Source organism: Lethenteron reissneri, chromosome 43 (genome assembly GCF_015708825.2).
Source record: "Lethenteron reissneri isolate LAM-NWPU_2019-01 chromosome 43, ASM1570882v1, whole genome shotgun sequence".
Classification (NCBI taxonomy): domain Eukaryota; kingdom Metazoa; phylum Chordata; class Hyperoartia; order Petromyzontiformes; family Petromyzontidae; genus Lethenteron; species Lethenteron reissneri.
In genome coordinates, this window is record NC_083821.1 from 9,969,386 (window position 1) to 9,983,841 (window position 14,456).

A 14,456-nucleotide genomic window follows, 5' to 3' on the forward strand; every position below is an offset into this window, starting at 1 on the left:
AGCTGCTTTCAGAATAGAATACTATAGTGGTGGTGTCGAAATTGGGGAAGCGGAAACATCGTTTCCAGTGCAATGTTTAGGAACGACTCCTCTGATTGGCCCAATGCACAGATACAAACCGCACGGTGGCCTAAGTCGCCACGTGGAAGACCTGCCATAATTTCTCAGTTAAAAGTCGAAGGTGCAGCCCTGCTATTGATTGCTTGCTCATGCCACCGATGGTGGAAGAGCTTCCACTGGGAGCTATAGTGGGTATTTGGCTTACTCTTCCCCCCTGACCGGAAATCGTGGAAGAGCAATGCTTACGCATGTATGTACATTGCACTTCTTTCGCACCATACGAAGCCGATCGTGCTAATCGGAGGTGCGGGGGAAGGACAACAAACTAAACACAAAAAGCAGCTCTAAAGAAATGAGATTTCAATCTCGATTTCAAAGTGTATAGCTCCAGTGGCTTCCTAATATCGGAAGGGAGAACGTTCCAGACGGCCGCAGAAGCGCATCTGAAAGTGCGCGATGCAGTGACCCACACTCTATACAACCGCACGTGACCTGCCGATCGGCTAACACTGCTCAGTGGACTGAGATAGCATGGGGGATTTAAGATACTCACCCCCATGCTTTCAACTTCCACCCAGGGGAGAGGGAATTGAAGCGGGCGACCTCTGGATTGCAAGTCCAAGTGTGCTGAGCATTGCACCACTGTGACGGTTCCCTTAATTTATCAGTTGAAAAGGTAAACACGTTACGTTTTGTGAGCAGACTTTTCTATATGTTCCACAAACCGGTAACCATATATCAATTGTTCTTACGGTTTTTCATTGTTACCGGCAATGCAAATAAAAAATGTACATTATAACGTATATGAGAACACACGACAAGGCAAATCTTACAGCCATAACAGTAGCACTCAAAAGGAAATGAGTGCTCACGTAATTACCTGTCAAACGTGACTTTGATTGAATTTCCACCGTTTGCTTCAATGATCCACTCGCAGCTCAGAGAATCCTTGTAGAGGCCCGGCCATCCAGGCGAGAATATGGTCCCAGTTTGAGCGGTGAGGTGACTTCCGCACGGGGCTGCCAAGGCATTCACATCAATTCAGTCAGCCAATCAAAAGCACTTTGTTTCTATGCGAGAGCGCGCCGAGAAAAGCAGACTGTTTGGTGTCTGAACCTCAGGTAGAGAGAGCCCTGCAGTTCCGGCACTAGGAAATGCATTAATTCAGTCCAGAAAAGCCACCGAAACAAAACTGCAAGGGCAAGTTCAGCTCGAAAGTGACCTGCAATACAAAAGAATACGTAAAAAAAAACCAACATGAGATAATCGTATTTAACATATATATTTCATTGATAGAATTTATGTAAATTTTGACTTAAAACTTTCGTGACTGCATTAATTAATATTTTTGGTTCTTTTGGTCAATTCACGTAGGTATAAAATAAAATAATAACGACGTTTCGATTGCAACACAAGCGGTCGTCCTCAGGCGGAAAAAATATAATCCAGCAGTGGAACTGCTGAACTCTAAATGCATGTTTATAAATGTGTAGGGAAAAACCAGATGACCTAGAGAAAAATGCACGTGACCACGGAAAGAACAAGCCAACTCCAAATATGGAGGTGTCAGGGTCGGGATTGAACCGAAGACCTCTTGTATACCAGGCGAAGTAGTTAACATCTCGCCACCGATTATTAATTAAATGCTGAACGTGTCGTGTCGATGACAACCATTCCACAACTCAACATTTAAAATATCGTATGCCAAAACGAGGCTATACGTGTCCATGGGAACCGACAATCAGAGCTGAAAAATACAGAGCACGTGAAAACGTTCTCTGCCCCCTCCCTCTCTCCGCCCCCGCCCCCCCTCTCTCTATATTTAAGGGACCGTCACAGAAACGACCCCTCTATTTGTGCCGATATGTGTCATCTCTCTGTGTGACTTTGTGATGTCTGTCTGCTTGTATGTCTGTCTATAGTTTTCTAGTTAGATTTTTGTTGCTATTTCTTTTATGCCTGATGATGATTGCTTGTGTTGCAATCGAAACGTCGTAATATGCTATTATTTTAATTTATTATTTTGTCTTTAGACGTGACTTAACCGAAAGAACCAAAGAATAATTCCTGCAGTCACGAAAGCTCCAAAATTAAGATTTCACGTGAATACGCTTTGCCTGCAGAGTAAACACGCATCTTTGTGGTTAAGAATACTATACATGTATGTATATTGTTTATAATGAAGTTAGTGCTTGTGTTTGCTTTGCAGTTAAAGTAAATTTAGAACATTGCAAAAGATCTAACAGTGTGCATTCATCGCTGTTAATTAGCAGGGACACTGGAGCATCGCCCGATTCGTTCCGCATTCAGATGGAGTCGCCTGCAAAAAAAAGGTGTCGCTGTGCTATACATCCAAAATTTCGGTTTCATGCTGGAACTATGTGACGCACAAAGGACGTGTTTATAAATTGTCACGCGATTAAATTCTGCGACACAATGCTGGCATCGACAAAATGCTCCCGAGAAACCCTTTCCGTGCCCGTGCCTCATAAACCAACGATGGTAGGAATACGCCTCTCAGAAATTGCCTCTCGGATTCACCGTGCACGGTGTCCGTACGCAGCATTGTATGACAAACGCTTATTGCCAGTTAGTGCGAAAGAATAATCATGAAAGTGAAGTAAACTAATGTCGTGGGCGATTGCCTTTCATCTGAAGCCCTTCACTTCCAATGAAAATAAATTGCTGCGAAAAAAAACATTCCTTTGAGCTTCCACTGCGCGCAGCGTGGCAGTTCAGCGAAGGCATTGCATTCGTCACCCGGCTATTGTATTCAATGGGATGCTACTCTACGTTAAGCATTGATAATGGACGGTTGGAGAGCTGAATTGAAAACAGGTGAAGCCCCACTGGGATAGGGTGTCTGTCTCTTTTGCGCAGAACATCTGGGGGTCTGATGGGAGCAATGCATTAACGTACACAACTAAAACTAAAAAGTGTGCGACAAATCGGTAAACAACGCGTTCCTTTTGTCGTGTGAAAATTCTATTTTACGCAAGTTTTCTTTTTTTATGACGAGAAACAAAAAAAACAACTCAAAGAGGGAGAAACTGGTAAAAAACATGCATAATGTAGAAACTGTTATGGTATAAATTAATAGGTAATTGTTTTGAACAGGCATTAAACACTCTGTATAATTAATTGATTTAATTAATCGCTCAGGGCATTTTGAACTCTATTAAAAAGTAAACATTTACGATGCCTCATAGACTGCATTCGATGTGCTTACAACTAATACCTGAGTGTTGCGTGGCACAAAGTGGTCAAGTGAAAAGCCAAACGGTGCCCCAATGCTTAAATACGCATTCAGTCGTACTCGCCTCCCATTGGGGCTTCTATTTTGGTGGTGGAAATTCCACGTTCCTATGCCGGGAATCCGTCACCTCTCATACAACTTGTGATAATCTTCGAAGCAGTGAGTCTAACCCAAATTGGGCAATGCGGTTATTGCAATCGGGTGTTCAGAGGTCACCAGTTGAACCATCGATGCCAGGGTTGACTCAGCCCATCATCGTCATCATAACAGCATGGCCCGTAACGTAACCTAAGCACCACGTAGAAACATGGGATTGCTCGTGCATATATATCTACTATAATCACCCAGGAGGTCCTTAACGCTCGTGACGTCACTCCACATCGACCAGCCCCCCTCTTTAATATTCATGAGCAGGTGACGTCCTCCAAATGGACACCTCCCCCCCCCTCCCCATTATTATTACCTACTATAATGAGCCAAGAATGTCTGTGCAACGCTCGTGACGTTACTCCACGTCGACCAGTCCCCCTCACCAATAATCATTAACAGGTGGCGTCCTCCAAATGGACACACCCACCCCATTCATAATAATTAGCGGCTGACGTCACTCCACATGGGGGGGGGGGCGAGGCGCCTCCTCCCCCCTCCTCGGCGTCAACTTATAACCCTCACTACAAAGGCAGAACCCTCACGACACGCGATCTCCGTAACGCTGTTGAGACATCAAAGTAAAAAGGACGTCATGATGAACAAGGGATTCTAACCTTTAAATGAAATAGGTCTGTGTCACTGCGCCCTTACAAACTGCACACGAATGGATGCAATGAATATCACGTCACGGTCTGCTTTTCGCTTGCAAGTTTCAGATTTACTGCAATACACCCGTCCTTGGACGGGCAAAAGGCGAGTTGAGGATAGTTGTACAACGTTTTTTTATTTTAGACATTTTAATGGAATCTATATGTCAGTGACTGATTTATGATTATGAGATTATAATTAACTCAGCTTGTGGAAGTGAAAAACGGAAAGTAATTTCGAGAGATTCGTTATATAACTAAACTATTGCATGCATTTAGAACTGTGTAAGAAACCACTGAAAATAATGTTGACTTTGCAAGTGAGGTCTGGGCTACAGGGTTGAGGGTGCTTGAGTAAAGAGAATGCTAATGCTAATAATAATAATTACGTAACCGATGTCCGAAATTTTTACAAAATTGCGTTGCGATTGAAACATAATTTAAGCTTCGTCTGTTGTCTTCCCCCCGCACCTCCGATGGTTGGCTACGGACGGTGCAAAGAAGTTCAACATACATATGTATGTGTAATCAAAGATGGCGGTGCCCTTACTAAGAAAACATTAGAACGAGGGGATTTGTTTCGTGTTGTTGTCCTCCGAGGGAGGGCGCAGACAAGTGAACATTGTCAAGAAAAGATATGGTGGCAACTGTGTAGTGCTCAGAATTTCTAGTGAACGGGAGGTGAGCGTACATGTCAGATAACTACAGAAGTGGGCAAGCCAGCTGGTGCTTCAACTGCTATGTTACTTGTGAATTGTATACGATCTGAACTTAGCAAATATCAGTGCTCAACAGGGATAAGAATTAAAGCAATAATCCACAAAAAATATATAATCGCCAACGGCGCGTGAACGTTGGGTGTCAAAAATACAAATAGGAGACCATAGAGAAAATATAATTGTATCTTGTGATTCCTTGTTGGCCAGAAACCAGCGCGAAGGCAAGACATCTTTGGCTCAATGCCGCCATTCCATTTGTCTGCAAATGTTGGCACGGTTCATATACGTAGTCGTGACCATATTGCAGCTTTACTCCGCAATAAATTACACTTGCATTTAAATCAAGAGAGAAAAAGGAAAAGAAAAATAATAATTGCACTTCTTATTTGAGGTTGTCCATGGGCACTGTCATCATGATCACATGGTACACCTGCCGTCCAGCGGCAAAAATATGACAAATTACGGCTGCACGGGAGTAACAAGTGTCATGCCGCTTTCATAATATATATCACTGAAATCACGCTAACAGAGATAACAGAAACATCAAGTTAGTTTACTCATTCAAACACTCTTGTATCCACTAGTTCTAGTACCAAGTGAATTTCAAAGCACGTGAATTCGCATCGACGGGGCGCTTAAAAATGCCCCCGAAATTTAAAGTGCTTCGAATCACATCTCAACCATTCCAACAATGCCCTTCCGCAGTCTAGCCAAGGAAACCCCCAGTGGCAGTTGCCTCGATGTGACAAAAGATGTGTAGGGGTGTCAAGGGAAGGATTCGCACCAATGGGATGGGGAGTGGGACGGTGACAGGAGAAGGGGGAGGAGCAGGTGAGGACATATAAGGGAGAGAACGGGCGGGAAGAGGGGTTTGTTGGCTGGAACGGCTGGATACAGGTGTGGATGGGAGAAAAGGAATAAAAGACGAACCCCTGCAACCTTGTGTCGGCTCTCCTTTACAGATGTATGCAACCCTTGTCTGCAACTGGGTATTCGTTTGCTGGTAGGGAAGGGGAGCCGATGTTCTCCCCAATTAATTAATTTGCCATAATTTACCAAAATGTTGACTGCGATGGTGGCACACATGGCCTATTCTTTTTCTAATATCGTCGTGGGATCTTTAAAAGTCCACTGTGAAGCAGACGGCAATTCAGTCCGCATGAAGCAGCTCCAGCCATGAATGGAATCAGAACCTCCTGGAGGAATCCGATGAACTATGAAGCGTTTTATTTTTTAACAGACGTCCAGAGATGTCCAAACGTGAGCGGCCAAGGGGGTTTGCCTTTGCGTTACCTTCGCAGCGCGGAAGCGGGGCGCTCCACCTGATGATGTCGCCCTGCCGCACACACGTGACGCTCTCCGTGCCCTGGGAGCGGACGAAGCCGTTCTCGCACACGAAGAACACCGAGCGCCCCAGCTGGAACTCCTCTCCGAAGCGGCGGCCATTCACTGGTGTGCCGGGGTCGTGGCATTCGTTGTAGCCAAAAGCTGCGGACACGCGAGATAGTAAATTTTGTTTTGATGATTGGCATGAGCTGGGGGCAATGCGATGTTAAACGCAACACAGCACAACGTGTGTATGGTGAACTTCTTTTGCACCGTACGTAGCCGACCGTGCTAATTGGAGGTGCGGGGAATGACAACAAACTAAACACAAAAAGCAAATGTCGCACATCCGACCGTCACGCATCTGCCCTGACCATTGTGCAAGGTGCAACTGCCATTTACTCGAGATGTTCACAACCTCGACCATTTCGCGCGTGGGTACGCATTCCTAATCTCGCGTACAATCACTCACTTCTCAAGCACGAGGGAGCATCTCTCACGTTTTGAGAAGTGTGCGCTATATTTCCCGTCCAGTAACCTGTTTGTCCACGGTGGTGCAACTGTCATTGAATATGTATGTCAAAAAAAAGATGAAAACAAATTATGTTCAAATATTCAACTTTTCAAATCTCGGCTTACAACTCAGTCCCCAGCGGGTCGGATGTGCGACATTGTACCTAATATCCAGCGGCATAGAAATTAATGAGATACATTGGGAAGAGGTCATGTAGCAGTCGCCTGAGGCATTGGACAGGGCTGGTGGTGGTGGTGGTGGTGTTGCACTGCAGACTACACGTAACCCGCAGGCTATAGGTTGGATGCTTGACGAAGCAAATACCTGTGTAAAGATTTACTTAGTACTGAGGACATTTCAGTGGAAACGTTACAGGGGGCTGGGTTTTGTGTGTTATGTGGTGCACAGATCTGCCTCTATAAATTAAAGTGGTCTTGTAGCCGGGCTCAAATATTAGCTCTGGCACCAATGCACGCACTTAAAGGCCATGGGATCGGGAGGCAATTTTATCAACGTCCCATAAGGCATTGCGTGTGGATGAAAACTAACTTTTTACAAGCGTGTTCTTGCCCTTTGTTTTACCAATGTATTCCAAGTATCCTCTTGGCATCACATCTAGCGATGGAATGTCAGTCCAGAAATCACTCAGAGTTGCGCAACACCCTATGATCGAGACCAGTCCATTGAAGCTGATATCACAGAACTACAACTGTGGTCGCATTTAATGACCTCTTATCCACACTGCAGGTGCTGTACATTCCCACATGCTTCTTGAAAAAGTACAGACCTGAGTCAGTCGTGAAATTCCACATTCTAAGGGTGGGGGGGGGGGGTGTCGGTCTATCCATTGGACAACCACTGTTAACGTTCCAATTAAGTGGTACTCATTTGTTACAGACCGTTTTATCGACCCCGAGAAGAATGATGGGCTTAGTTAACCTCCTACAAGGAGTTGAACTTGAAACCTGCCCATTGCGAGCCACTCACTATACCACTGAGCCGCCTGGCCAGACACTGCTCTATACCTCAGAAGAACAGCAGCTGCTGCTACATCAGTGGAAAACACCACACAACAATATCATCATGATACATATTGCTGGGATCCCTACTCCTTCATCGAAAAGACACTTAGCTGAATGTGGCGGTTGTGTTTTTGTCATTTATTACTTTGGTTGTGCACTTTAATCCTCCAAATTGATTTAAGTTGGGCCAAGTGCCGGACCAACTCTCGTTGTCGACCAGAAGCACAGTGGTGCTTGCATTCGCAGGATAGCTACTTTGATGATAGCGGAATATTTAACGGTCAATAATAGTGATCATTTTTTAGATATTTTATTCATTCATAATATACCGCCATGACAGTGGTGTATTGGATGCAGCAGGGTATCTGTAACAGTATAGCTCTATTAATGGCATACCTTCTCCGCAATAAGCAGATCATCTCCTGGTCTATCACCATGACACTGGTTTAACAACAGGACACCGACTGGTATATCAGTGTGACATGTGGTATCTGCTTCATGGGCACACTTGGCATATCAGTGTGACCAGAGTGTATGTGGTGTATTAGTGTGACACGTGGTATCTTCCTCACTGGTACACCCACTGGCATGTGAGCGTGTGAGTGTATCTGCTGTATCTGATGCACCACATACACTCGTTTATCTGGTGTATAAACTAAACTAAAATGAAAATGTTGTTTATTTTATCAGGTAAGGCCCACCGAGACAAATAGTTATTTTTCAGAAGCGACTTGGCCACAAATGATAGCACAATAAAGTGGCTTATTACGTGGAAATTTATAGTAGCAGCCAAATGCTCTAAATGCATATTTCTAAATGTGGAGGGAACAACCGGAAGACCTGGAGAAAAATCCATGCTACCACGGGGAGAGAAAGAACACGCAAACTCAAAATGTACAGCAGGTGTCGGGGTCAGGGATTGAACCCACGACCTCCTGGACACCAGGTGGGCGAGTTAACGTCTCGCCACCGCGACCACCGTGCCTAACGTGTACACCGGTGAGACACCTACTGGTGTAGGAGATGTTGAACCCCCGTCCCGACATGGAGTGGTCGCTCTGGAACTCGAGGCGCACGACGTGGCTGCTGCTCGACAGCTGCGTGGGCACGGCGCCGCCCGTGAAGGTGCCCAGGATCGCCGATTCCGAGTCCTCGCCGTCGCGCACCGTCAGGAAGTCGAACTGCGTCTCAACGTCGAAGTCGTTGAAGATGACGTGGATGCGGCTGCCGGCCGCAGTGATGATGAGCCACACGCAGTTGAGGTTCCCGCCGTAGCCCTCGGGGTAGTTTGGCGACAGCACCACGCTCGCCGCGGCCGTGTAGTTGAAGAAGCAAGAGACTGTGACGGCACGGAGTTGCGTTGGCAATGGCAGCAGAGCGATAAGTTATCATCGCCATTGCTGTGAACATTAGCTCGCCAGGTGGCACAATTATTAAAATAATTTGGCTGTTGTGATATGCCACTTTCTTGAGCTATCATTTGTGGCTAGGTAGCTTTTGAAAAATCATAAATAGCTAAGTGAGCTTGACCTGGTAAAATAACAAAAGATTATTTTTATTTTGTGAGTGATTTGTTTACCTTTCCTACACTTTGTACTCGTATTTAGTTTTTTGTATTTTTTGTTGAACTGTGACTTTCTGACCCGCCCCTACTGGACGTCTTAAAAAAAGAGCTTGAAAGCTCGTCGGATTCCTCCAGCATGAATAAACACTGATTCTGATTCACAATGGGAAGCCCGGCGAGGTTAAATCCCAGTCAGGGATCAATGTGAGTGACTGTCTGGCTGCATATAAAATTTGTACCACTTATTGGGAGGTCAACAGTAGCTGTTCCACTTGTAGGAACTGGGCCCCCGCACTGAAAATGTGGAATTCCATCTCTGGCTCAGGGCCAGACTATTTCATCTTGCTAACATCACTAATCATAAATCAGCAGCATCAACAATCATTGGCACCTTTCATATAAATCACCATGGCTCAGAGATAAGAAAAGCAAAATAATACTTTTTTGCTACAGAAGTTAATTTTCTGAGTCCTTTATAAAGGAGGATGCGTCTCAGTAAATATCATTAGACTCTTCTCACAAATTAGATACATACATTACTTTATTTAGGCAGGGAGCTTAAAACCAAGTTTGCATAGGATGGTACTCTTCTCCCCAGTAAACACAATTTCACATTCCAATGGAGTGGGCTTCTGTATCAATTGGACCGTCTTTGGTTCTTTCAGTAAAGTCACGTAGGTATAAAATAAAATAAATCACGACGTTTCGGGCGCAACACAAGCGTCCATCATCAGGTGGGAAAGCATGGTCTGCTGCTGAGGCAGACTGTTTAAAAACGTCGTGATTTATTTTATTTTATACCAACTCCAACCGGAATGACAATGGCCGGAATCCACCTCTGACTTTGAATTTTTTAACAGGTGACTTTACAAGCCGATTGCGTTATTTGCAAGGCCAGGAGCAATTTCACGAGAATTTTACGTCCAGAAACACACGCATTTACAAGGGCAGATTTATGCACGAGCGAACTTCAGACCCGCCGTATCCCTACATTTCAACTGAGGCACATCGGCAATAAGTAATGCATGTGATGACATGCGGTTAGAAATTAATGTTTTGACACACATTGTCTCGAGCGCTCGTCACAGATGGCAAGGAGTTGAATCCAATAAATGTGTCAAGTTTCACTATTGTTACCTTGGCAAGCCTTCCTTTTTTTCCCCAATGGCAAATTCATTATTCCACTTCAACCTTCTTATCGTAAATGTCACTTAAAGATCAAACGAAAAGGTCCATACAAACCAAAAACCCTTTCTACAGTTATATTGTACGGTCAAATCATTTGAATAACATACATACAACATACATACACACCTAATTTGAAGCACACTACACACGTACTGAATATCACATGCAGATACACAAGCTTACAACACTTAGTAAGCACATGCATTAACTATAAAAGGACAGTCGTAGTAAAATTATTCAAACTTGTGATGCACCGCCCAGTATGCGCAGATTCTCTAAGAGATAGAACGACTCAGAGGAGCGAGAAAGAACAGACAGGCTGCAATGGAAGCCACGCAGGGAATCGGCATCAAATTACACCCCAAGCTCTGCATTCCTCTATGTTAAGGTGTTATTGGACAATTAACCCTTTCCCGTTCTTTGACATCTCCACGTTGCAGAGCGGTTGTCTCATTCACCTCTGAATCTCGGAACGTGCAAGCGGTTAGCGTCAATTCTATTTAGAGAGGCATAGCGCCGTTGTTTTTAAAGTCGCTCACCGCAGAGAACTGTAGCGACACGATCGCTGTAATCTACGATAGCTGGCGCCAAACTGTGCCACACGCCCTCCCGCATGGCCTTGTGGAAGCCTCAGTGCCGACGAAGTTATTTTAATTTTAGTTTTTCTTCCGGTTCCGTTACAATCACGTACACGTACGTACACGTACGTCATCGGAATGGGAAAGGGTTAATGAGTGTTATTACATGCGGGGGACAACTAAAGCACCCGGAGAAAACCCACGCGGGTGAGGGGGCAACTCCATCCCATAGAGATGGAACAGGTGGAGTCCCCCGTAACTGTACTGCCTTCTCCTGCCAAGCCAGAGCATGGCAGCTCAATGCACGTGGGAAGGGAGAGTTTAGCAACATTTGTGTGATCCACAAACCCTTGCTTCCACAGTGCTGGATTACAGGCATGCATGGCCATCACCATGCAGCTTATATGTCATCTAGCTTCATAGACCGCCGTGGGCAGCATGACAATTAATCAAATCCAGTCTTCCAGTATTGTAGTACATTGCGATAACTGCTGCATATCCAATTCTTGCCCACATTTATGCTTCAAAACATAAATGCATAATATCGAGAATAAACTTTACTACAGTCACAATAAACAGTTGCTATATGGTAATAAATATGGCACTAAATTATAAAGTGAAAAGTCAAAAAGTTATTTCCTGCTCAAATCAGCCTTCAGGTGTTGCTCATATCCCATTTATAGCCCTTCGCCAGGAGGGGAATTCCACATTCCTATGGCTGGGGGTGAGTCTATCCATAGGACGAGGACTGGTGACTTCTCAACCAAATGGTACAAATGTTTTTGATCCCAAGAGGGATGATGGCCTGAGTCAACACCCAGCCACGGTTTTAACACGCAACCTTCTGATTGCGAGCCGATCACTCTTCTGCTGAGGTTGCTGATCAGTGCATCATACCTGGCCGGCAATATTATCATCATTATCATATTACGCTTTGCACTGCCGTGGTTATTCTATGAAGTGACTGACAGTCAAGGCGTGTCCGATCAAACAAGCAATGAGGTCACACTCATCCCTAGACTGGCGACCCCAAGCGAGCAAGTGAAAACATTCCACACTGTCATGGCCATGGCCAGCCTCTGCATAAGATGACGACTACCACATTTCAACAAACCGGCGTTGATTTTATCAAAGTAATAAAGATGATGGGCTTGGATTTGAAATCACAAACCTTTCAATCCTACGTTTGTGTCTTATAACTGCAGAGCCATCCACAGGAGGATGGCTGCCATAAATTATACATTACAAACTCAGTAACATTTTAAGACGTAAGCTTTCACGACCAATACAATCCATAATCGAGGTGTTTTGGTTAGATCGCGTGAATATAAATATATCATTAAACCCGCCACCATCCGACAGCCAATTAGTAAGGTTGTCACGGAAACAGAACATGCCTATTCGTTAATAGTTCAGCACACCGGTGTGTTGGAGAGTTAACCCACAACATTTGCATGCATTAACAACTGCGAATGCTTAGGACACAGTTCAACATTGCCAAGCATATTTACCCAAAATTAAATTTTGGAACATTTGCCTACATTTTTTTTTAAGATGGCTCTATGTACATTGTTGTTTTTGAACCTCTTTCGCACTGCACATAGCCAACCGTGTCAATCATAGGTGCTCTCATGCAATGAATATAAAACTTCAATGGAATACGTTTTAGGCAAAGGGAATTGATGAAGGCTTGTTAAGGCTACTCACATGAGCACAGCAGGAATTCCATTTTCACCTATCAAAGGACCTGGGTGTGCTTATACGCACCACGTACGAGCAATGATTTAAGCTCTTCTCAAGAGACTTGAAAGAATTCTGCAGGCAATCCGAGTTTTTGCCAGTGCATCTAATTCACGCCTACCACTATTAACCCGTTCTTTGCCAGAGTTCTTCGCTGTAATCCAGCACTTGGGAGATGGGGTATGTGCATCCCTTGACACATCATCATCGTCATGTGCAAAAGGATGCTCTGTGGTGGCTGAAATTCTGTACGGCCAAACGCTGTTAGAAAGCGACGACTAATATCAGCATGGCCCACGAGGGGTGGTGAGGGCAGCCCTGTTCTGAGTCACCTTTGTTTATCGATGTTCTCGTTTAAGGCTAAATGGATCTAGCAGAGACCAAATGCCAAGTTGAGATCACTACTTTTGACAGATGTGCATGGTCAGAAATGGAACCCAATGTCACTGACGTAACGGAGCGATGTGCTCATGATTGCTGCATCGAGACATACAGAGACTCCAACAAGCGCACATACACACACACACAAGCATACATGGAAACAAAAACAAAGATCCCCCATATAGCCTTTAACAGACTGTTGGGGCAAATGCTGTTAGCGAGCATCTATTAAGGCCGACACGGCACACAAGGGAGTGGTGTAGGCAGCACTATGCCTGGACGCCTTTATCTCCCCATGTTTAACACAGCATCCCAAGTACTAATATATGGCTGAGTCGACCTATTTATTGCTCGTGAGCGGGAATTGAACTTGAGTTGCTGGGTTCATAGCGCAGTTCGCTAACTACTGCTTTCCATAGATTAAAAAGACAGGAACGTGCGTGTGTGCGTATATAAAAAGCTTATTTCAGGGAGTTGGATGGGTGCCTAAAAAGGTTAATGCTGCGCCGATATCACAGAACTGATCTAAGCCGTTGAAGTCCTGGGTTTCAATCCCACAATCCCATTATGGGATTAAATCCCAATTCCCAAGCCATGCTGAAGTGCAGCAAGTCTGATAACTTGTGTTGCCAATAGACTGCACAAATGGGACACAATTATATATACGTGAACACCTAAACATATTTATAAATGGATACTTAGCCAATAACGCATACATATGGAAGTCTATTTTTGTTAGTTTGTTATGGGTAAACACACATTTTTCCACGAATTAATGAAAAATATAAGAATTTACATCCGGGCTTCACACAATGGTCAGCGCTTCACATTATGTCAGTAACTGACTCAAGATGATGATACAGAATTAATTCTGAAGTAATTTCTGATTAGTCGTTTTTGTATTATAGTGACATATTGAAATCGTCGGGTTTAGACATAACCAATGTGAGCATTTTTGTTTTACATATTTCACGTGATTGTTTTTTTTGTTGCAAATATTATTATCCAGGCAGTGACCGTCAACTCCCCACACACGACAGCCGGCGAGATGTTAACTCCCTCATCTGTTTTCAGGAGGTCGTGGCTTCGATCCCAACCCTGACAATGCCTGTATATTTGGAGGTTGTATATCTCTCTCCCCGTGGTCGCATGGATTTTTATCCGGGTCCTCCAGTTTTTCCCCCCACATTTGAAATCAACAAGCGTTTAGAGTATTTGGCTGCTATAAACTTCCACATGATGGCAAGCCACTTTGTTGAGCTATCATTTATAGCCAGGGCACTTCTGAAAAAGAGCACTATAGCTCAGCAG

General features: G+C 44.4%; 1 protein-coding gene across 2 annotated transcripts in view; it reads right to left on the reverse strand.

Annotated features, from left to right (window-relative positions):
* The window catches only part of LOC133353404 (CUB and sushi domain-containing protein 3-like), a 634,534-nt gene that overhangs the window by 280,152 nt on the left and 339,926 nt on the right, over positions 1 to 14,456 (reverse strand). For both annotated transcript variants that reach the window (XM_061569655.1, XM_061569654.1), the window contains exons 14-16: positions 8,707 to 9,033; positions 6,126 to 6,320; positions 941 to 1,079 (exon numbers count right to left, since the gene is read on the reverse strand). In XM_061569655.1, coding sequence (XP_061425639.1) covers positions 941 to 1,079; positions 6,126 to 6,320; positions 8,707 to 9,033 — 661 coding nt within the window. The remainder of the gene's footprint in view (positions 1 to 940; positions 1,080 to 6,125; positions 6,321 to 8,706; positions 9,034 to 14,456) is intronic.